Source organism: Acromyrmex echinatior, chromosome 8 (assembly GCF_024713525.1).
Source record: "Acromyrmex echinatior isolate Ae372 chromosome 8, ASM2471352v2, whole genome shotgun sequence".
In the NCBI taxonomy this organism is placed as follows: Eukaryota; Metazoa; Arthropoda; class Insecta; order Hymenoptera; family Formicidae; genus Acromyrmex; species Acromyrmex echinatior.
In genome coordinates this window covers 12068446-12092020 of record NC_141859.1, presented here as the reverse complement: position 1 = coordinate 12092020, position 23575 = coordinate 12068446, and the positions used below count along the sequence as shown (strand labels likewise).

The following is a 23575-nucleotide window of genomic DNA, read 5'->3' as shown; positions in this document are numbered from 1 at the left end:
AATGTGTAGACACGTGATGTACGAGAGCTCAAAGGTAAAAATAAAAAATTTCTACCGATGAATTCGTCGTGATAAAATGTAATCGATAAAAGGGCGGAGTATACACAGGAATTAAAAAAAAAAGAGAAACACTCGATTGACACGGGGCATTTATTTGAAACCGCGTTGAAATTATTAATGACATTTGGTTTAAAAAATGTAAGAGCAATAAGTGGATGGAGATGCATGGCTTCCAATTTTATGAATTGCGTCGTATCCGAGAGAGCCAATCGTATCGACCATCAAATGAAACGCATGGTTATCGACTATCAAGATTAAATGGTTTGGAGTGATTCACGAGTGATAGGGGAATCTGCGGGTGTCGGAGAATTGATTCGGAGCCGATTGTTATAACTCTAAGAATAACAGCGTCATACGTTTTGGAAATATGTAATGTCATAAACTATATTAATTAAGTCAAGACAGTCTCATCAGCTAAGATTAGTCTATTTATTGATTTATAATATATAACATTTGTTATAGCACTTGTTTCTTATAACATTTATTATATCAGAGCTAAGATTTTAGCTTATCTATTAATTTTAAACTTATAACATTGGTTTTTATAACGGAATTCAGAAAACTTGCATAAACAGAACGCATAAAAATTAATTGCAAAAATAAATTTGTTAACTCCTCATATTTTTTAGTTTATAAGATACTAATTATAATAAAATCCTATCAGCTAAGATTAACCTATCAATTAATTTCAAACTTATGACATTTATCTTTATAAAGAGATTTAGAAAACTTGTATAAGCAGAGCAGTTATAAAAATTTATTGCACATTTATTACACAAAATAAATTTGTTAACTGTATATATTTTTTTAGTATCTAAAAATATACAGTGTTGACATATCGAATAGTACTTACACAATAAGAGCAGAATTACTAAATAATTTTATCAAGCAAATGAGGAAAAATGTGTATCAATATTCAAAAATCGCTTTTTTCTATTGAAAAACTTAAGTGCAGTTTTAAATAAAAATAATAATAAGAAATAGGTATATGGATAATACTATAATTGCAAATTAATGCGTGTTTACTTATAAATTATTAGTATGTCAACAGTAAGAAAATAACACTCCAGAAACTTGAATAATTATTGAACCGCCCACGCCTGCGGTATAAATCGCGTTGAAATAGGCTCTCATGACAGTGAAGGTAACACCTGATATTTTGCCACCGACTACTCATTCAAACGCCTTGTAAATTTATCTACCGCCCTCTTAAGTGTACGTTATATAAATAAACACTCCTAGACACATGACTTTATTATCTCTCCCGCGATAGTCCTTTGGATTAAAACTTCATTACTTACACGATCTACTTGGAGAATGAGCCTATTAAAAAATTAATGACATAGTAGACATGAGAACAATATTTCCAGAATGGTATATCTCATTATTACGAATTCCTACGACGGAAACGCTTCATCACATTATTATCTGAAAAACACATAATGTTATAAATTTGACATATGCAATGACTTCTTTATGCAGTTTATTTATAGATATTTTATAAATGTTTATTACTTTGTATTATTTTAATAAATATAATTTTATATTAGAACAAAATTTTGTGTCTAAAGAAATTTCTATTAAAATAAAATTTAACTACACACACACACACTTTGCATAGTTTACTACTTATGTAAACTTTGCAAGAATATGTGACAGTATCGAAAAGTATTCCAATTTCAAAATATAAACTTTTGGATAATTTCATATACACGAAGGTCCATTAATCTATCACTTTCAGCCGTTCTCCCATATCCGAAAGTAGTTAATCAATGACTTTCACGTAGATTCTTCGGTCGACCTCGGCGAGATGATAAATAGCACTGTGAGCTTAATTAAAAATACCGTCACGTGTTGAATATCGATGACCGGGCCTTTCTTCTGCCTGATCGAGATCGAGAAATGCGTGTACCAGCCAGAGTTCGTGTAATGGTGGCCATAACATAGATAACTGACATCACCGGATGCCTTCCGATGACCTGCATTATCGATTTTATATCGCTGACATCCTGTCGAAGGTCGACAGTGGCAGAAATTCCATCCTGTCAATTTTTATAATGAAACGGCATTTCGAGCGAGAAACGCAATGATGTTCGTGGAACGGCATCCCCGTGCAACCATCAATTTTCCTCTTTTCCACAATCTTGCCAGAGGGCGAAGATTAATGTCGACTTACATCGTTTTTGCGCTCGTGAATCGTACGATTCGACTGGCTATACGAAGAGTATCCATTAAGAATACTCCAATTAAAGTAGAATTTCTCGCACGGCGTGCGCAAGACTGAAGTCGAAAGTACAAGTAAATCGATTAAAAGCGGTCTTGAAATTTCGATAAAATGACCCATTTCTGCCCTGGAAAACTAGAATTTCAAGAGGGATCCATATATTTATCCGCTTGGGGAATAAACGTACTGAAAAATTCACGCGACAAAACTGAAAACGATATTTGCAGAACGGTATCTTGTTACCGCGCATTCCCGCGGCGGAAATGCTTAATCACATTATTACACCTATAAATACATACTTATAAGTCTGATGAGTGAAACGATGTCGCTGTAATATGTATAATAAACATTTAAGGAGCAGGCTTTTTGCGTTTTGTTCAAAATTTGTAATTTTCAGAAAATGAGAAAGAAAGAAATTACGCACACAAGAAAACTACGCACTTCATAGAAAATAATATCAATCAGTAAGATGTAAATATTAAACAAAATTATTTACAATTGCTAAAAATGTTAAACAAATGTATTTTGATTGTTTCTAATTAAAAAAACATAATCGCACTTCGAAATGTCTATGTTTTTTCAGCATATAAATTAACAATGAAAAATGTTTTCTGAACATCTCAGAGTAGCTTATAACCACTACATCACCTCTAACTAAAAAAATGAATTTAAACAAAACGCATTTTGAAAGTCTGCTCCTCATTTATAAATATATTTATTAGCTAAAGATTTATATTAGAATAATATTTCTTATCTAGAAAGATTTTTAGAATAAAATTTAATATAGTTACATTGCGTATCCATACAACATGTAACTTGCTCTAGTTACAGCATCTGAAAAAGATAAATAAAATCATCGAAAGCTGCCTATTTCTACATATTTGTCATTGCATATGTATGCATTTAATCAATGCATTTCGCTCAATTCAAATACCAGTTCGAAGAAATATTCTTGGCTGCAAGTGATGCAAAGAGAGAAAACGCTCTTGCAAAATTTTTAAAACGATAAATAAATATAATTTATAAAGCAAATATTGCACAAGTAGAAAAATGTATGATTTTCACAACTTAGTAATAAAATAAAGTTTTTTTCTACAATTAAATAATTCGATAAAATAAATGACAGGATTTTATTTAGGTGTGTAATATAAATTCTACGCAACTATAATTTAAAGAAAGAACATAAAAGATATGTGTCCTACACATTGATTCATATCGTTAGGGATGATTGTGTCTGTGTATGCGTCTGTGCGAAAACAATTCTAGAAAATAATATATCATGCCTTGAAGAAAGCCATCAAATACACGCGCGTGAAACAAGCTAAAAAAGAGGAAATAAAGGGGAGTGCGAAACACTTTGTTTCATTCTTGTCGAGCTATAAAATCTCCGAGATAACGAAAAGCCTATACCAGAAACTTTAACGCGTAAAATATATAGAGGTGTACTCTAATAAAGATATAAACAACGAGTGTCATCAATATCTCTCCCTTCTATCATATAGTATATAAAAAAAGTACAAAATGAAAATTAAAATTCAGTTGAAAGTAAATGATTATTATTTCGTAACAAATTGACTGAAGGAAATGAATAAAGTTTAGTAGTAAAAATTTGTCACATTTTGTTCATCATTTCTCAACTTAAATTTAGGATTTGAGCAATTTTCCGAATGAAGGCATTTAAATTTTCTTCGATATATACTCTCTCTTTGACATAAACAATATTAAGTAAATGCTATAATGTTAGTAATTGTTTCATCCGTTGCAACGGTACGAGATGAGCCGAATAAATCATATCTGTAATTATTCAAAATGCCGTACATAATAAAATTATAAATAATAACAAAAAAAATGTTGAAAAGTGAGTAAAATCTTAGATTATCTGCATAATGTATAGATGAGATTAGATTACGCAATTCCAGGAAAAAAAGCTTATCTTCTCATTAAACAATTTTTCATATAAGAACATATAAAAATAAATATAAACAATATTATATTATGTATAAAATTATATATGAAATATGGACATATAGTATGAATATGTAATATAAAATTATATACATTTGTTCTATTATGTTCTTATACAAAAATTTTTTACCAGATTTTAAGTAAACATTCGTTAGAAACTTTTTTATATCTATATTTTATTATGGAATCTATACGATAAGTATCAATATACGTTTTTGCCTTACTATAAAAGCATTCGATAAGAGACACTTTTTCTTTAATGCTTAGCACATTAAATTTTAATACTCATAAACGAGCTTGTACAAAGATTCAAATAAAATTAACAGGTCTCAAGTACCTATCCTAATCAGTTAAATAACTACTGAAATTGAGAAAAGAAAATGTAATCATTTACTTTCAATTAAATGCTAATTAGATAAATATTTATAAAATTGTATACGTATTATAAATTATTATCATTCTGCAAATAATAATAATTTATAATACGTACACAATTTTGTAAATATTTATTTATTTCAAAGCACGCGATTTATTCTACAATAATTATTGTAATTGTATTAGGTGTTGGAATTAATTCGTAGCGTTTTACAAGTGATGGGAAGTACTTTCATTAATGTATTTTTTAATGCTCATGTGAAATAAATAACATTCTTTCATTAAAAATTCTTTCATTAAAAATAATATAAAAGATATATGGAAAAAATAATGTTGTATTAACAGTCTAAGTAGTATTAGCAGTCTAATTGAAAATAATCTTTGTTAATTCACAATGACAGTATTAATGAAACTAATATTATTTTATTAAAACAAAAGTAGGACATATTTATTTCATTAATTCTGTCATTCCAGTAAATCTTGTTAAACTAATAGTAATATAATATCAACATTATAAATTATAATTTCACAGTCAACAGTATAAATGTAATATAACACATGTTATATGTAACAATACATTGTTGAGAGTATGAAATGATAACATCGATGTTATGTTATTGTTAGTTGGTGTTTACTGAAATTGAATTAACGAGATTATTTTCAATTATACTGTTGTTAGCTAAAACTCACTAAAGATTGAAAATTAAAATTCAACAGAACAAAACCGATTAAAATTAAAATTATCTGATTGGTCGAATTCCAATCTCTAATTCGCAATCCTCGGTCTTCAATGTGTTCTCCAATGTCCGCAAGTTTAATGCTGTTAAGGTGGTTCTTTAGTAAATCGAGTTATCATAGAAATGTCTAATTTTTGTATACAATGAAATTGAAGTACCAAAATTGATGTGTGCAAAATTCTATGGTTAATGAAATAAGAGAGAAAAAAAATGTTGAAAATGTAATCTTTTACGTATAACTTAGCGACAGATAAGGTTCACAGAAGTTTCTTTGACTAAAACTGCACACAAATCTTACCGTAAACTTTTCTCAAAAACGAGATTATAATAGTTCAAAAAAATTACGATTTTAATGATCACAAAAAAATAATTGGTCAACGGCCATTCTGGAAAAATATTTGCATAATCTTGCATATAAATTTAACTTCGAAAAGTAAACATAATCGCATCTTGTTTTCGTTCGATAAAAATACAGCTCTTTACTATTATATGTTCCATACAATTTCATTAAGATATACACATAGTTTTAATATTTTATCCAAATTATGCAAACGTTTGTAATTTTGGATGGGTCCTGGTGAGGCATTTCATTTTCGGCACTTTACTAAAAAAAATCAGCTCAATACAGCTCAATACAGCTGTTTTTCAGTTCTTTTTCATATGAGAAACAAATGAGAAGGACAATCGGCTTTCGTAAAAATATCATTCACATTTGCACGGAATTTTACTCGGACACCGAGTATCAAACCTTCTTCGATATACAGCAGTAACCAGTCCCAATGCGACAAGAATACAAAATACGGCTATTTTCCACAAAGCTGTTTCATGAAATTCTGAAAAGGTAGAAAATATATACGGCAAACTATTACATAGAATATTTCTTCCACGAACTCACTTGTCAGCGAGGCCATAGCAATTTGTAACCGACTATAGTTGGTGATTGATATTGACGGCGGCTAGTTTTTCAACAAATGGCTCGCATTTTTCTATACACTATATAAACTGATTATAAGATCCGGTATTGCATTATGTAGCAATATTAGATTATAAATTAATTATTTTCTGTTCTGTAATTTTACATTAATTTTCGAAAATATTTTTAAAAATTATTTTACTTTTTTTCATAAAGAAAAAAATTGAGACATAACAAATATACGAGCCCAGATTGCTAATAAAAAGTCACACCTCTGTCGTCGCAGAAATACGACGTGTCCTGATAATCTCGCCGTCAACGCTCGCGTAAGTTATTGATCACCGACAGTTATTGATCACGACGGTAGTTTTATGAGTCCCTCCTTAGGGTAATTTCTATGCTGATGTAAGCTTTTATTACTAACACATATATACTACTTTTTTCTTTAAACAGAGTAAATGTTTCCAACAAACTAATTAATTTGTTTACAAATCTGCCAATTAAAACTTTCTATTTATTTTTTTCTAAAATGCATCCGGTCATGATAGTTGCAGCGTTATAAAGACTTATTATTACATCGTAATTCTGAAAGTTTTGGTATCTCGCCAAGAACTGTCAAGAATTATATTTATATGTATAACATGTGTGTACACATACGTGCCTATGTAAAAACATTTATAAATAGTCGTAACGCTGTTATAACGCTATGTAATCAAGCATTTCAATCTCTATTATTATCTGCAAAAGTTTTTTTATACCTATGTCAAGGCAATAAATCATATAACTTGCTAAAACAGAAAAAGAGAATATACGCTAAAAAAATACGTAAAAAAATAGAATAAATTTTTTTTCCCTCAAAAGATAAATAAAGAGTAGTTGATAAGCTTGGATAAGTATTATTAACTCAATGGCTATATACAAAGTATCTTGGCTGAAGATAAACTAAGAGTCGTCGTGTCCAAAAGTAGTACAAAAATTTAGCGAATCATGATTGCATTGTGTTTGAATCACATATGGATATTTTCGTGAGTTTAAATAAAAAAATTAAGCCCATTGTAATTACATAAATATTTAATAAAATAAAAATATTAAAGATATATATATTTTTTAAATCAAAAATTGAAAATTGTTAAATTTATATCAAAGATCATTACATTTTATTATATTTTATTACATGAAAGAATAGAGTTATGTATATATTGTCCTATCTCGTAAAATTATAGATTTGTTTTCGAAATAAGGCACGTTTTATCTTTAAACGAATGAAGACCTCTCGTAATCGTGTGCAAGATGTAAATTGTTCTAAAATTATATGCAAAAAACGAGCATGAGATCGATGCGATATCATAAACGCAAACTCGGCAAGTAAAAATGTAGTCTTTACGGTGAATAAATTTACCAGACACAAAGGAGAGAGAAAAAGAGAAAGAGAGAGAAAGGGAAAATAGAAGGAAAAACAAAAAGTCCACTCTAAAAGAGGAAAATCATGGGGTAGTCAAATTTTACATTTGGCGAGTGGATTTAATCTGGTAAATGGAAAACACATTCCACAAATCGCGTTCGCTGCATTTCGATGCGCTACCAAAAATACAATTTAGTCACTAATGGTTATGATGTAATTCGATTTCAAATAGCAGTGTGTTATACGTTCCTTTGACCACGTTCGAATCAGTTGTCAGTGACAGTTAATGGAATGCATTATATGTATGTCCAGCCGATACGTTAATATCATATATGCATGTTTACAAACTCATCCGATATTTGGGCGTTCCTTTAATTAATTATATTTATAATACCCAGGCTATAGTTATGTGTTATAAATATGTGTATTATAACGAATTATATAACTGCAAAACAATAACTATAATTATTCGGAACCAGTTTCATTTGAAAGTAAATTAATGCAAACATACAAAAAAAGTCGTTATTATTTGAAGCAGATATCACTTATATTTGCTATAATAATATTTGTAAATTGTCATTTTTTTAATTGTTTGCAAAAAAGATAAAATATAAAGGAAAAGAGAAAGAATATATTTTTAAAAAATATACTTTTATTTCTATATAATCAGTTATTACACCGAAATTGCATTTTAAAATTAATATAAAATTTAATACTAAAATTTTTATAATTTAAAATATTAAAATTTATTTTTTGGAAAGCTTTGTTTTTTAATTGTGTCGTTATTGCAACAAATCAGTGATATAATTCTAAAATTATAAAATTATAAAATAAAATATAATAATAAGTGTTTACAAAAGTCTATGGCTTTCCTAGCGGCGTGCAATATTACGCTAGTTATTACGCGTTCTTGCGCGATTTAGCTCTTTATTAAATAAAAAGGCGCAAACAATAAAGACAACAGACAGAAAAGATATACAATCTTACTTACCCGAATAATTTGAGAAATCTGAACGAAGCACGAATCGTTGATTTAATGTGCTAATTCTGCGAAGTCCGATATGTGCCGCTCCTAAGAGATATTTATATCCTTATTGCCCCCATTTTATCACAATCGGGTGATTATTTTCTCAACGCAACGTATCGATGCTTATATATTAGAAAAAAAACATTGTCGCAAAGGGATGCTACGTATTAAACACTTTTTTAAAATAACAATGTTCTACCAATGCCGTAAACTTTCGTGCAATATGTCTTTGGCTTTTTCTCTTTCAGCCGATATTTACACAGATCCCTAGAGTGATCGTAATTTACGACGCGTTTTCATCGGAAATCTCTTGAGCAATGACCGGGCCAACCGACTTCCTCTTAGATAGACCACTGACATTCAGCTGCGGCACGAAGCAATGTTCCTCGTGATAATGGTACACATCGATCGCTCCAAATTGTCGAACATAGAGATGAACACCCTATCCTATCGATCACTTGTAATATAGATATGAGGCAAAAAAGTGCAGAAATTTTGTTACCAAACTCATCTAGCCCAATGTCTTTATACACTTCGCTTGTTTCCGTTGACATCGTGCAATCCCGTTTTAGCACTTTATCATGAACTACATAATTGAGGGGACATTTCAGAGAGGATAAAATAAAATTACATAAATAATTATCGGTTATCGATGTTATCAAATCGCTTTAATATGGCGTTTAAGCAATTATGTTAAGAGTAACATATTGATGATATCAGTTTAGACGCATTGAAGCATTTCGAAGGATACAACATTTAAGTGGCTACGTTAGAGAAGTAAAAACAATTGGTCCACAGAGAAGAATTGATAGTAACATAAAACACAGCGTGGAATAACAGTATAGTATATATAGAAGTATATAAAAGTAACAGGATCTACTTCAAATATCTCTTCTTATTCCGCGAAAGAAAGATGTGCTATTAACTTGATGTTAGCCGCTTTAATTTCGTAGTGTATCACTTTCTGATATCCAGATCATGTGTCTACTATATAGATGTTGTATAAATTATTGCAATAATCAAGATGAACTAGTTTTTGTTCTGTTTATTTCAGCAGAATGCAAGTATTGTTGTTATAAACGTGTGTTTAAGAAAGTTTAATAAAAATTTTTGAAAAACTTGTTCACGATTCTGCCGATCGCAGAAAATCTGTAAGAAAATATTTTGATAATATAGTAACTATGTCTAAATGTACAATAATTATTTATTGTGAACTTATTATAATTACAATAATGTCACTAGAACTTTTGCAGTAAACGTTGCCTGACGTGAATACTTAACGGGTTATCTCAAGAGATACAAGGTAATGACATCACGATCTTTATTATGGAAGAGATAAGAATTCTGAGATGCAATATATAAGATAATTTAAATATTAAATAACATAAAATTGACATGCATCTATTCAACGAACAGTTTTTCTATATAATAATTACACTTTTTTTTTATAACACAGATTTTCTTTTCAATATTTAATTGAATTAGATTATCGTTAATATTATACTAAATTAGATTATCGTTAAATTTATCTGTCGCTTTGGTATATTTTAATAAATTTGCAAATTACAATTTGCACTTCGCGCGTGCAATACATGTCCTATTAATCTAATTACAAATGTGTTTGATGTTCAATAAATTTCTGAAATAAACGCGAGGATGCTTACTGCTCGGTTTTCATCTGTCAGCTACATATGCCGCTATTGCGGCCAAATTACACAAGTTAATAATGAATAATGAGATATATGTTAAATTTCTTGAAATTCCCAGGAAAATATACATGCAAATCAGCAGATAACTAGGCAGGCCAACCAGGTGAGGTAGGTAAACAAGCAGAGCAAGCGAGGCAAGCAGGTCAGGCAGGTATGTAGGTTTTCTTCTTTATGACCTGCGAGCAGAGAGGACAGAAAGCGTGATAGTTTGAGAGGGAGGCTGGAAAACACGCGCAGGCGTCTCTGGTGCCCTCCATCGTGGCGCCTCTACCCTCCGCGCACCCCTAACGCCGTCAACTCACCCTCGCTCGGGTACCTTCCTCGTCGCTCTCCTCTCCTCTCCACCGCCTCGGAGCGTTGCTCGTTGCGCCTCGGTCAATCCGCGAGCAGTATGGCGCTACGCGCTCTGGCACGGCAACGTACGTAGCCGTTACGTCGTTCATCGTGTATCCGTGTACCCGTTGAATGACGATCCACCGCGTCCCTGACAGGGTAAATCCGCGCGCGAATTATGGTTGTCAATCTCGGGCAACTGGGTCGCTTTTTTCGGCGTCCCTAGGAAGAGGGATCGCAAACAAAGGGTAAGGAATAAGAGACTACATAGTGAAAAAGACTCTGCAAAATCACGGTGAAGAGAAAATGATATAAATTTTGGCGAAGTCAATTTTAAAAGGCGACGCTAGTTAATATGCAACCGCGTGCATCGCATCCGGCCCGACGCTGGTCGTAGACAACGCCGGATAAACGTGCTCCAGTAGCGCGTTGCGACGACGAGTGGCTTCCCTTCACAACGTGCGATAAATGATTAGGCGATCGAGGATGACAGGCTCCTTGATAGCTATCATCGATATCGGTATCAGCAACACCGATAGGGCGACGATCGAGAAGACAACGACGAAGGCAATGTTAATGACGATTTTTCGGATCGGTCTCACGTGTTTGCGTGCCGCTTAGAACATCGATATGACATTTAGGTCTCGAACGGTCTCATAAAAAATTATCAGGTTTATAGAAAATTTACTGGAGAATGCAGTAAGAGGGTACACGGAGAGACACAGAGCTTCAAGCAGCCACCAGCTGATCGTCGATAAATACGACGAGCGCGCGGCATGTCCCTCATAAATTAACATCGCGTGTTCACATCTCACGTTAGTAATTTGTGGGTGATCATCCCTTGGATACTACAATAGAGCGACAAATTTGCAAGATGGCATGTCCATTCTCTAGCAGACGCTTCAAACTGACCCACAGAGATGATAGCAGCAGGGAAGGGGACCATCGCAGGATTGCGAGAATCAGGCAGGATGAACGGGACATTGATGTCCTGCGACAATCATCGGTTCAAATAACGTCGTCGCTTTTAGGAGAAGATGGTGACGACCTTGAGAACACACAGACACTTAATCTGAAGCACCTAAGAGCCGCGGTGACCCTCTTGACTAACCCTTCGGTATTAAATAAACGATGATTTTATTCCTTCAGCTTTCGCTATTGTCGCATACACTATCCTTACCTCGTCTCTCATCGCAGCGTGCTTTACCACTGTTCAGCATGCACCTCTTTAGCGTTTTAATATTTCATTGACGTGGTAGTAAAAGGTACGAATAGATGTTGCATGCCTTGTTCCAAGCTTTTAGATGAAAATGGAGACCCGGAGAAATACCGCGTAAGAAATAATTTTAACGCGCGAAGGATCAGCCGGCTCTTGTACGGCTTTTCTCTCGATGAATTCAAAGTCGGATTAGTGCAGGCGGTAACACGCAATTGATTCAGTTCGCCCGAGGTTTTATTCTTTGTCGTCTATGTACACTCGCTTCTGTTTGTGAATTTCCTTCTTTACCCTTGTCAGCTTTAAAATCGGTATACCGCGAAATACTGAAGTACTGAATTCCATTTTCAAAAGACGGTAATGATTATGACGCCAAGTTGGAGTCGTTTTAATGTGCAATAATCTGCGCGTCGAATGCTCGAATTTATATTTATCATATCGACCTAAATATCGGCACAGATAAATTGACGTTTGTCTTAAAATTTAATTGGCCGCGTTCTAAAGAAATAAGCAGAATAAATTATACGGGTCATAAATAATTTACTTTAATATTTCGCGTTTTGTTTAATAGCTCGCAGTAAAATTAATTTCGTTTCCCTGCTACCGAACCACATACATTGGTAATAACATGCGTTTTTGTTTAATTATTATTCATAATGTACTGCACAAACTCCCACATTCTCTTCTAGTTATACAGAAACCGCTATCAAACTTTCCATACGATAAATGCGCTCGCTGCTACAGAGATCACCATGGGAATCGGGACAGTTTTTCATTGAGAACTGGGTCAGAAATATGTAATAAATCCCAACGAAAAGTTTCCTGCCGTCGCTGTTAGAGAAAGCGGGAGTTTCCAAGTTCCTCCTCCGCGCGGAAGCAAACCACGTTAGCGACTCACGCGAACGGCCAATGTTTTCAAACCTTGTCTTGCGAAGGTATAGAGCTTCTTACTAAAGCTTTTTGCATTAAACTTGGCACGGAAAGTCTTGTCTCTCTACCACTAATATGTATTTCTTTCATAATGCTTTCACGTTCCTTTTCTCATAGCTTTAGAACTTACATGATAAATTACGCAATAAGCAATTTGAGAAGATATGAAACATATTATTGATGTTTATTACAGATACAGAGCCTTAGTGCTTTAAAGCCATTTTCGATAGTCATAAATAACAACTTTTTACACAAAACAAATCGATATCAGTTGGTAAATATTTTCTCTTCATAAAGAGATAAAATTATACTTTTCCGATACTTCTTAAAGAACATATATTCTTAGTGGGTTAGGCCGTACTATCATCAAAGTATCATCATCAAGATAATATCGGCCACTTCTGATTATTAAATTGCAGCAATTCTAACGAGTTTTTCCACTATTCAATTACGTTGGATCGATTCCCTTCGCATGATCTAGTTGGCAAATGTCATTGATATTTCAGGGAGTTAATGGCATTTGATGGCAGATTAAGGAAGACGAGAACGTGGCACTTAGGGTGATAACGGCGTGTGTAAATCCGAGAGGTGTTGAGCCATATACACGGCCCACTATCAGCATTCGATATACAATGAGTGAAATGGAAATGAATAGTTCCTCGCAAGAATAGGTACGGAACGTGACGCAAAGTTCATATTAATGAATAAAATCGAACGTGTCTCAAACAATACTTGTTGACTACGTCGTTATATTATAAATATTTCCTAGAAACGGCTCCTTTTCGTGAAAAAAACGGATTCTCTGTTTTTTCAAATTCTATTATTCAATAAATATATTTAATACTGTTACTTTTCTTATTTTAAATAGATAAAATCGTACTAGAAAAAATTTCTGGTTAAAAATGAACAAATCAGAAGATTTTAATCAGAATTCAGTTATTTCAATTAAAATTCCTATAATAAGTTCAATCGGAAAAATATGATTTCTTCATTTTCAACTAAAATTCCAATTAGTATAATCAGACTTTTTTTCTAGTGCAAGAGAGCTAAAATGAACGCAATAAAAGTCTCGTGAGAAGTACTTTTTTACCTTCTTCCTTTCTTCGATTGGTATCTCTTATATAAAATATAATTGGAGAAAATCTTGGGCTAGGTTTAGAATAAATGAAATTCTGGGAACGTCGTATATTGAGTTAGCACCGTCTGGATAAATATTACTGAGATGGAAATTCGAAGGAAGAAATCAGAGGTTTCATTATTGATTGAACTTTTGTGAAAGTTCAAGCGAGACAATGGATCGTGAAGAGCGAGTTCCGTTTAATTCACGTGACGTTATATATAAAACGACGTCTTTAATATCGTTTTCTAATTGACAAGTGCGTCGGAAAATTTCCAATGACTGAAACTTTCGTCTTCAATGCAGCGCATGGCGGCACGTCTCCGTATCTCTGTGGATGGCTCAGTTATTCTATTAAATCCTCCTCTTCGACGTAACAGGGTAACACTGCAGCCAATTAAATATGGCTATTTGAAAATTATAATTGTAATTTGAAAATCCGATTGCCAATTCGCTGTAATGCAGTTACGGTTGGAGTTTCAATTTCAACGTTTGCGATTGTGCGATATTCTGGTACCACCGAAAATCAATAACGCGTACAGAATTCGTTCCTAAATGAGGCTGAAATTTTGTAACACGAAGATGGCGCGGTCAAAAGTACGTTTGCTTAAAAACTATAATTTCGTTGTTCCGAAGAAATCTAACGTTCTTGTTACGAGTAATTGTAAGCTCTTGGAATTGTACGTTTTTCATAGATTTTTTTTTTTGCAAAAAAAAATCGACAAGCCATGTATTTCGAGATGACGTAGAAACGAGTATTCGGCGCGCAGCTTCGAGCTAAAAGGGTCAAGAGCAATTAATCTAGGAGGGTAGAGAACATGAGATTGCTTTGCAACGTGTACACACAGCCAAATATTCCTTCGTTCATCTCAAACACTGCCTGATGTAGCAAACGGTTATTTACTAAAGTGAATGAATAAATGACCACGAAGAGCAAATGTTACGAATCGCTAATCGTGCCATGGAAGAAAAACATATTCTAAAGTGGACAAATGCCATAGATCCGGAGCAGAGGTCAGGAGTTATTAGCCCAGTAAAAGTCAGCCTAGTGCAGTATATGCGACGTCTTTCTACAAGCTTCCGTTTTAATCTTTCTAAATGAAAAGAGAGAGCTTTCCAAGGACGTTCCAAGATATTTCTGGTATAATGGATGTCATTGCGAGCGGTTCTTCATCGAAGAGTCGATATTTTATGGTAGCTTTTCACTAGCTCGGCATGACGCGAACGTTAAAAAATAAAATCCATATATATCCTATATACGAACCATTATGTCGGTACGAGGGGAATTAACACAGCGCGTAAAAAAGTAGGTGTATCGAATAACTACGTATATCTGTGTGTGTGTGTGTGTGTGTGTGTGTGTGTGTGTGTGTGTGTGTGTATGTGTGTGTGTATGTGTGTAGAGGGAAAAGGTGCTGTAAAATCGGAATAGGATTTTACGAGCACAATACCTGCGCGCAACGCAGCGTGATGGTGAAAAAGGCGGATTGCAAATTCCAAATGCAATTAATCTAACGAGCGGGGTATCAAGGTATCTCTGTTGTTTTGCCTTTCGACTATCCGCACGGCCAATTATTCTTTTTTCTTTTTTCCAACGTCGTAGAAGAGCGTAAGATGAGCAAAAATGCGGTGCCGTTCAATGAAGAAATCAACGAAAAAGAGGTACTTCGCCGGAGAAGTACGGTACAATCACCATTTCCCCACTTGCCGGAGCATTGAAATTTTTGCGCTGAAACGTCGAGAAATTCCTTTGTGCATCTAAAAGAGCTCCTCGTAAACGAGCATTAAATAGATTATCCCGCCTAATCCCGTGAGCAGCGGTATTAAACGAGCCATTTCTAACGGTGGCTTTTTAAATGCCAGCTGTGTCGTGAGAAATGCCCGTTTGCAGTCCGCGAGAAACTTCAGTAGCACGTAACTCACTTATCGTGCTTGACCCAATAATGGTGTACCTCGATCGTCAGTTCGGCGTTAGAAGCACTATGATGTAGGTATCATGCGGCTTGCGTTAATCGAGAGATCGGGAGTTGATACCGGGCGTGGATTGAACGGCGTTTTGCCTCACGCGGGAAATTTACTAAAATAATAACGTAATATCATCGATGCAGACATTAATTACGATTTAATAAACGTCGCGTCGTCCCGGGAAATGACGAGCGAAATAGATATATTCGGATTTGATGTCCTGCGTTTTATTAAATTTCACCCCGGATGCCGGATACACCGCGCGCGGATATTTTTAACCCTATATTTCTACGTCGAATCATATCGCTCGTAACTGATGCGTGATATTAATATTTCATTGCCTTCCCTTTCCCGCGAATACCCGTTGCTCATCCGACGCAAATATTGCGTATAAATTCACAGGAGCATGAATGTAATTGCTACGATAACTGACGTTGTATCATAGCACTTTGGAATTTAAGCACAGAGGAAAGTTCATGTGCGTACCACTACCTGTCGCATGCACCAAGTGAAATTTAGCATGCACGTGGAAGAGAACTGAGATAAAGCGCTGGAAAATTTTAATTACACGTGCAAGCTTGAGGCATTAGTTGGAATTATCGGGTATTACTTAATAGAGATTAATGTACAATTTTTCAATCAGTGGCTTAAGCTTCGATCTTCAGATTATTCGGGGTAACGTGGCACAAGTATATTACTGTAATCACTGCAAAGCAGGGGTATTATTATGAATTATGAAATATAATACGGTCCACTTACAAGAAATTAGTATCTGATATTCAGAGGTATGACTAGATACTAATATAGAGAAGAGTAAGGAAATTGCGAGCACTTAAGGGAAAAGTTGTATAAAACCTATCATTTATCAGTTGCAGAAATTTTCATTTTAAAGAAATACTTCAGTTATTTAGTTTCTTAAACTATAATAATTAACATTTATATAATTATCAATATTAATTATAATTTTAAACAAAAAACAAGACTCTTGACATTCGGAATTACTGTACGCAGAGACAATGACAGAAGGGTTTCGTATTTAAAATTATAATTTGTATTTATCATATTGTTTTAATAATATATGAATATTAATTATTGCGTTTTAAAGTCAAATCTTTGAATAAAGGTTCTATAATTCATAAATGATTGTCGCCCTATTAAATCTATAGTGTCAAATTTAATTATCTTTTAGTATAAGGTAACGATATGATTGAGTGGGAACAATGGCGACTCATATTAAATTAAATTTGACACTATAGATTGAACAGTGCGGCTTTAACTTTTTTCTCAGGTAGTAGCAGTTACTCCACTTTTTCGCTTACATAAAAAATATCAAGAAAATATTTGTAATATTTATCTTAAACAGCCTTCTACTTATGTGTTATTAGTGTGGCAGTGAACATATATCAGATTATTACTGGATACGAGAAATGAGAAATTATCACTACTCTGAAATAATATCATTTGTGTTTACCCGATGTTCGTAATTCCTCCATTCTTCTCTACATTTAATATAATATACTTTTGTAATATATTTGATATAATATAAGTTTGTAAACATAATTTATGACGACAACATTTCCTAAATGAATTGCAGCTTACCAGAACTCAATCCCGATGTTCGTTGCAATACAAAATTCGCTCTTCACGAGCGATCGATACATCCCGTCGTTTCTAACGGCACTTCCAACATCGTCGGGTAATCGTAAGGGTCGTAAATGCAGTTCCGCCGTACACCACGCTACCGTCTACCACGCTATCGCAATGTTATGGAAATGCCGCGATCGATTTGATAGATTTGCATAACACGCGTGTTACCCTCCATACGTTTTTACGACGGGCCACTCGTGTGATAGATGATCCTCATTGCACGACGCTCCTCGTATGCGGACGAATGCTTCTGAGAAGCGCAGTTCTTCCAGGGACTAGCTCTGGATGCTTTCGGAGCCATTACGGCGAGAAATATGCCAGATCGATAAATGGTCGTAGATACTCTTCCGTATATCTCTTTCTCTCTTGAATAATTTTAAATGAACGTAAGTGGAAATGTAAAATCAAATAAAATTTCCGGTGGTACCTTGAAAATTATATAGAAAAATGTTCTCGTAGAAAATTTGATAAAACTCATTCTCTCTCTCTCTCTCTCTCTCTCTCTCTCTCTCTCATAAACATATCTGTTAAGTTAAGGCTTAACTATAATTTCGTATTTTCTAATTTGCCAAAGCTTTGCACATAAAATGAAAAAACGAAATATGTTGTATTTTCTCCACTAAAAAGCACGAACGTAAACGTTATTGTACACCGGATGAATTTTTGAAGTAATTTATATGCCAGGCTCACATGTGTTTATCTTTATCGGAACATAAATATTGAAGCGCTACGCTAGGGAGAGATTCAACTTTTATCAAATCGTTGCAATGTCTGCCTCATACTGAAAATCCCAATAGGCAAACAGTAAATCTATCGCATTATTTTTATAGAATTTGCAGCAGTTCTATTTACTCGCGCGCGCTTCATGGAATGGAAACAGATCGTAGAACATTTGATGTTAGTACATTAATATATCTACATACGTATTTAACAATGTTAACGTACACAAATGATTCCGCAGACATCTCCAAAGAAAAGGATTCCTCTTTTCGCAAATTAAACACTCCATTCAAGACTGCTATTCATTACTACAATACAGGTTCTTTATGATTGATATCTTTTGTATTTATCTTATTGTGATTATTCTTGTATTAGAGAGTGTTTCATTAAACTCAGAAATTTGCTATGTAAGTTGTATCTGTTTAACTCGATACGTACACATATACAAAAGTCAGATATTACTTCATATCTCTGGATGGTCGCATATGATATTTCACTTGACGTGAGGAAAACACACGCCAAGAAGCAACAGAGAAATACCCGTAATTTTGTAACGTCTCCCAAAGTTGGCCAGAAGTCAGATGGAATGGATAAGCAAAATTTAATGTTCGACATCGCATCTCGTGGTATTATAATGACGCAGTACCCAGTAAAGCACTATAACAAACAATCATAATTTTGTTTATTAACCTTCATGTAGAGATATATCTTTTTGATGCAATTGTTCCTCTTCGGCAATTTTTTGGTATGCTGTAGAGAATAAAATTTTGTTCATTATTTCACAAATGTATGTATTCTCTGCATTGTCTGCATTGTCTGCAGTATTTCCTTCGACTTTCAATGTGCATAAGTTGCATCAGCACATTGTATTCAAGAATTCCTTTCTTGATGAAAATGGCTGCTAAAAATATTGTGCATCGGTCGAATTTATAAAAACACGAGCTTCATAAGACTACGCGGTCATTTCCGCAAAATGAAAAGATATTCAGTGTATCTTAATTTAACCACGTGGCATACGTTTTTACCAAGCTGTCGGATCTTCATTAAAGAAACGTTAGATACGTTTTACGTCAGGGACGTGCACGAGATTAATCCTTTTTCTCGTCATTCTATTTTCTCGAGTATAGCGTCCCTTTGCGCTTTGTAGTAACAAACTAGAGTGCTTTATGAGAAGCTGGGGTTCCTCACAACAAGAGACTATCTTTCGCAAAGAAAAATGTTTAATGATATAACAAATATAAGGTAGCCTGTGCTTATTTTTAGAACAGAAAAGGAAGAAGAATATCATATTTATATATAGAGATATAATACATTTTTTTAAATAATTGGGATTATTACCGATCAGAATGTTAAGGTGTAACATTAAGGTTATTTCTCTATAATAATACACAAATGAGCTTAGCTAACGGAAAATACAACTAGGTTACTCGAGCAATCTGCAGTAGCACGAACATTCAGTGTGCCCCGCCAAAAGTAATTAAACTATGCCATTCAACAGACGGTCTGTATCTATTATACGGTTTAATATTTCGTAGATTACAGTAGGACAATATGGTGGATTGCTCTTCTCGGTTGGTATACTTTGCTTTAACCCATGCAATATCCCACCGTATGAATACGCAAAAACGAAATTGTATAAAAAACGCGTTGCATTCGTATCGTGAATTTCAGAGAACGCCCGCGACTAATCATTGTTACCGTGAATGACACGTCGGTAGAGACAAGCTTTATGGTGACCGGTTCGACACGGAGATCCATTTCACTCGATGAATTGGATGGACGCGACAGAAACTTCGTTACTTAGTTAAATTGATGGAAATCAAGTTTTCCTCCTACTTGTGGAATTGCGTCGATACGCATCGTGACGAAAGTGCAACCATGCCCGCAACAAAATGTCCGCAGCTTCAACATCAATATGATTTTGCCAGAAGTTGCTTAAAGTGTAAATTTGTAAAGTTTCTAAACGCGAAGAAATATTTTCGCTCGAGACATATATATATATATATGTATATGTATATATACAGAAGTTTTACCAGAGAATTGTGAAGCTTGTGTGTGTACAGTTGTGACAGACATATGTGCATCGTAATTTATATTGCCTTGTCAAAATTGAACAAGTGCATAAAGCATTATTTTATACCTTTATGAAACAATGAATATTGCGATTCACAATATTTTCCGCGGCAAAAATATTAGACAAGCGTTTATGAGAAATAAAATAAATTAGATATTAATTCAAGGCTTTGTATTGTTTCATTCGCTTTTACATACTGCTCCGTCAGTAATTTGTTCCCTATTATTCATTTCCTTTCTCTTTCATACGACAAACCTTTATGAATATTTCCAGCATGCGAAAGTGCTCGACAAAATAGAAATATTGGTTGTACTAACGCTAGAGAGATAGAATCTCGCGTGAGAATCTCGTTGCGGCCGCTATCACGCTGTAAAGTACTTGAAATGCAAAAATAAAAAGGAATCTCCACGTATTAAGTCACTTAAGGACCTCTTGCAAAGCTCTTACTTTGATTTCTCAAAGCTAGCGTAGTATAATAGATGGCCGACTTTCTGTGCTATAAAAATATTAACTGAGGATATTCAGCAATGATACGGCAGTTCTTTCAGCACTGGATACAATTATAACATAATTCTGAAATGTCATCACTAAAACTATTTATTTTTTATTTCTTTTTTTTTATGATAATCAGATTAGATTATAACAAAGTGTAAAATAATATAATACGAAAAATCTTTTATACGAGAAAATAGTTATATAAAATATTAATAATTATTAATTATTTTGCTGCAAAAATAATTAATACAGCTGAGTTTTAAATAGAAATTGTTCAAAATTATTTGGCGATGTAGTCATTTTTAATAATAAACAATCTAATACTTCCTACGACTGCATGAACTGACAAACACGTCAATTCGCATGACTGTCCTCCCACAAACAATTTGAATGACCTTCCACATTCTAGAGCGACTTCCTATCGATTTTGGCTCCAATTGGAATATGACTATCGAGGTGTTGGTTGAATAACATTTTGCATTGCCAAATTTCTATTGTATTTTTCTCTTTTGTCTTCTATAAAAAATATATTTACGAAATGTTTTTATAGTTTCCGTAAAAGCTTTCGAGGAAAGAAACATTTTTGAAAGCGCTATCTTATGCCCCTTACAAATAGGTCAATCGATTTATAATTGAATTAAAATGTTCCATATATTCTTTCACTTAGCCTTAGTCTAATCGCACGAGATAATAACTCATAAAATTTTATATTTATTTTATTCTGTTAAGAGGGTAACTGTCTCTGGAAAGTTGGAAAATAATTTAACTACTTATACGCAAAGTATTAATTAGACCGCTTTACCTATTTTCCTCCTTTTTGTGTACATAATTTCATTATATCAGTTTGTTTATTATATTATCATCAGAGACGAGTTGAAAATTAAGATGCGGTGAATTCAACGTGGCTGGAAACAATGAGCCTGAAATCGACGGCGCCATAATACATAGTTCACTATATGTTAACATCTAAAATATAATCCTAATCTCCTGTTCTTTGTATACTTTGTACTAGTATATTTAATTCGTATTATTATAATTCTCATGACGTATACACACAACAAGAAATGTTAATACGCAAAGAAGATTAGCTTGTTATATCCTGATTTTCCGCAGAATCATCCCTGATCTAATTCCTAGTGTAGATTATAATCAATTATTAATAAGCGCTGCTATTATACATAATTCATGTTCCGCTAAACTAACATTTAAGACTTAACTGTGTGCTGTAATAGATTATATTAAAATTGTACGCTGTAATAGATTATATCAAAATGTCTTTGTTATGATAATCTTGGGTCATAAGTAATTTGCATTAATAACGTCGCTTTATTCAGTTTGAAAAATTTGTACTGTTACACATATTTCATATAATTAATTTTGCAAATTAATAAATATATCGGTATATCCAACAAAATTGTTGAATAAAAATGATTTTACTTGTGTAAGTTATTGATTACTTTAAATGCCATTTCTCGCAATGTGCCAATGTAAATGGATATCATCTGTCAATGTTAGTGGATAATGCATTTGTCGGATATCATTTTGACAAATTGTTATGTATCAAATGAATACGTGAAACAGAATATTCAAATGAAAGAGACCTCTCTTTCTTTTTACCAACATCAAGTTTCATAGTATCATTTATAAATACAGAGATAATGTGTTGATACATGAATTTCTCAGTTTTCTAGAGATACAAAAGTTTTCAGTAATTTATCTCTGCTGCCATTTTCTAAAGGAGTTTTGTTACGCAATTAAAAATGTAATGCGTTCAATTATAATTATAATAAGTAAATTAACAGCTCGAAGAATATTGTGTAGAGATTGTGTCTCATCTTATGCAATTTATCATGCGTTATATTGTATACTAAAGTATTACATTACAGAATTAATGAAAGCTTTCAGTATTCAATATATAATATAATTTTGTTAAGTGTTGAAACAGCCTTATAGGAGCCACAGTCTATGATTCTCCTATTTTGCACAATTCCTAAGTGTAATAGTTGTTAGCATACATCTAGTTAGCCACTATTAATTGCCATTTAACATAATATTAATCGTAACTTAGTTTGAATCCATGCGAGAACTAAGTTAGAGAATAACTTAACAAACTCTAACAACGTTATGTAATGAATGAAGGTCATGTGGTTGGAGTAATGTCCCATATGAGTGCACCAAGCACTATTCTCTTGAGAAGAATTGCCCATACGAGCGTTCTAAATGGTGCCATAATTCTCGGTGTAAAACGCAGGCTGTAATTTACAACGAAAATGTAGGCATCGCATAATAACTATCGGATTATTGCTACACAACGATTGTCGAATCACACGCACTCGTGTACATCGTTAAATCGGACTTTATATAATTTAGTCTCGCTACGTTGATGCATGATCCGTGTGCATGAGAATATTAATCTTCCAATATGCGTTTTATAAAGAAAAACCTTTATACAGACTTCACCGAAGTTTTTATTCGATAAAAGTTCGAAATTATTACCACAGTATACAGCAGTGAATTATGTATTTTGCATGAATAAATTTTTTGCAGCATGTTCATGCGTAAAACATATTGCATTGAAATATTGTTAAATGTAATATGTTCTAAATAGTTTAGAGTACTTTATAACAAACAAGAGAGCTTAATATTAGTTTTTATTACATCTCTTT

The 23575-nt window shown here is 33.4% G+C and overlaps 1 protein-coding gene and 1 long non-coding RNA gene across 3 annotated transcripts in view; one reads left to right on the top strand and one right to left on the bottom strand.

The window, feature by feature from the left end:
- Positions 1-10790: 10790 nt before the first annotated feature.
- Positions 10791-23575, top strand: part of Gycalpha99B (guanylate cyclase 1 soluble subunit alpha 2) — a 28111-nt gene continuing 15326 nt past the window's right edge. The window contains exon 1 of one of the 2 annotated variants that reach the window (XM_011056077.2): positions 10791-11862. In XM_011056077.2, coding sequence (XP_011054379.1) covers positions 11620-11862 — 243 coding nt within the window. In that variant the 5' untranslated portion in view covers positions 10791-11619. The remainder of the gene's footprint in view (positions 11863-23575) is intronic. The other variant, XM_087409071.1, reaches the window with a different exon arrangement.
- Positions 15581-23575, bottom strand: part of LOC147908772 (uncharacterized) — a 73531-nt gene continuing 65536 nt past the window's right edge. The window contains exon 4 of the long non-coding RNA XR_015546038.1: positions 15581-18997. This is a non-coding gene — a long non-coding RNA (uncharacterized LOC147908772). The remainder of the gene's footprint in view (positions 18998-23575) is intronic.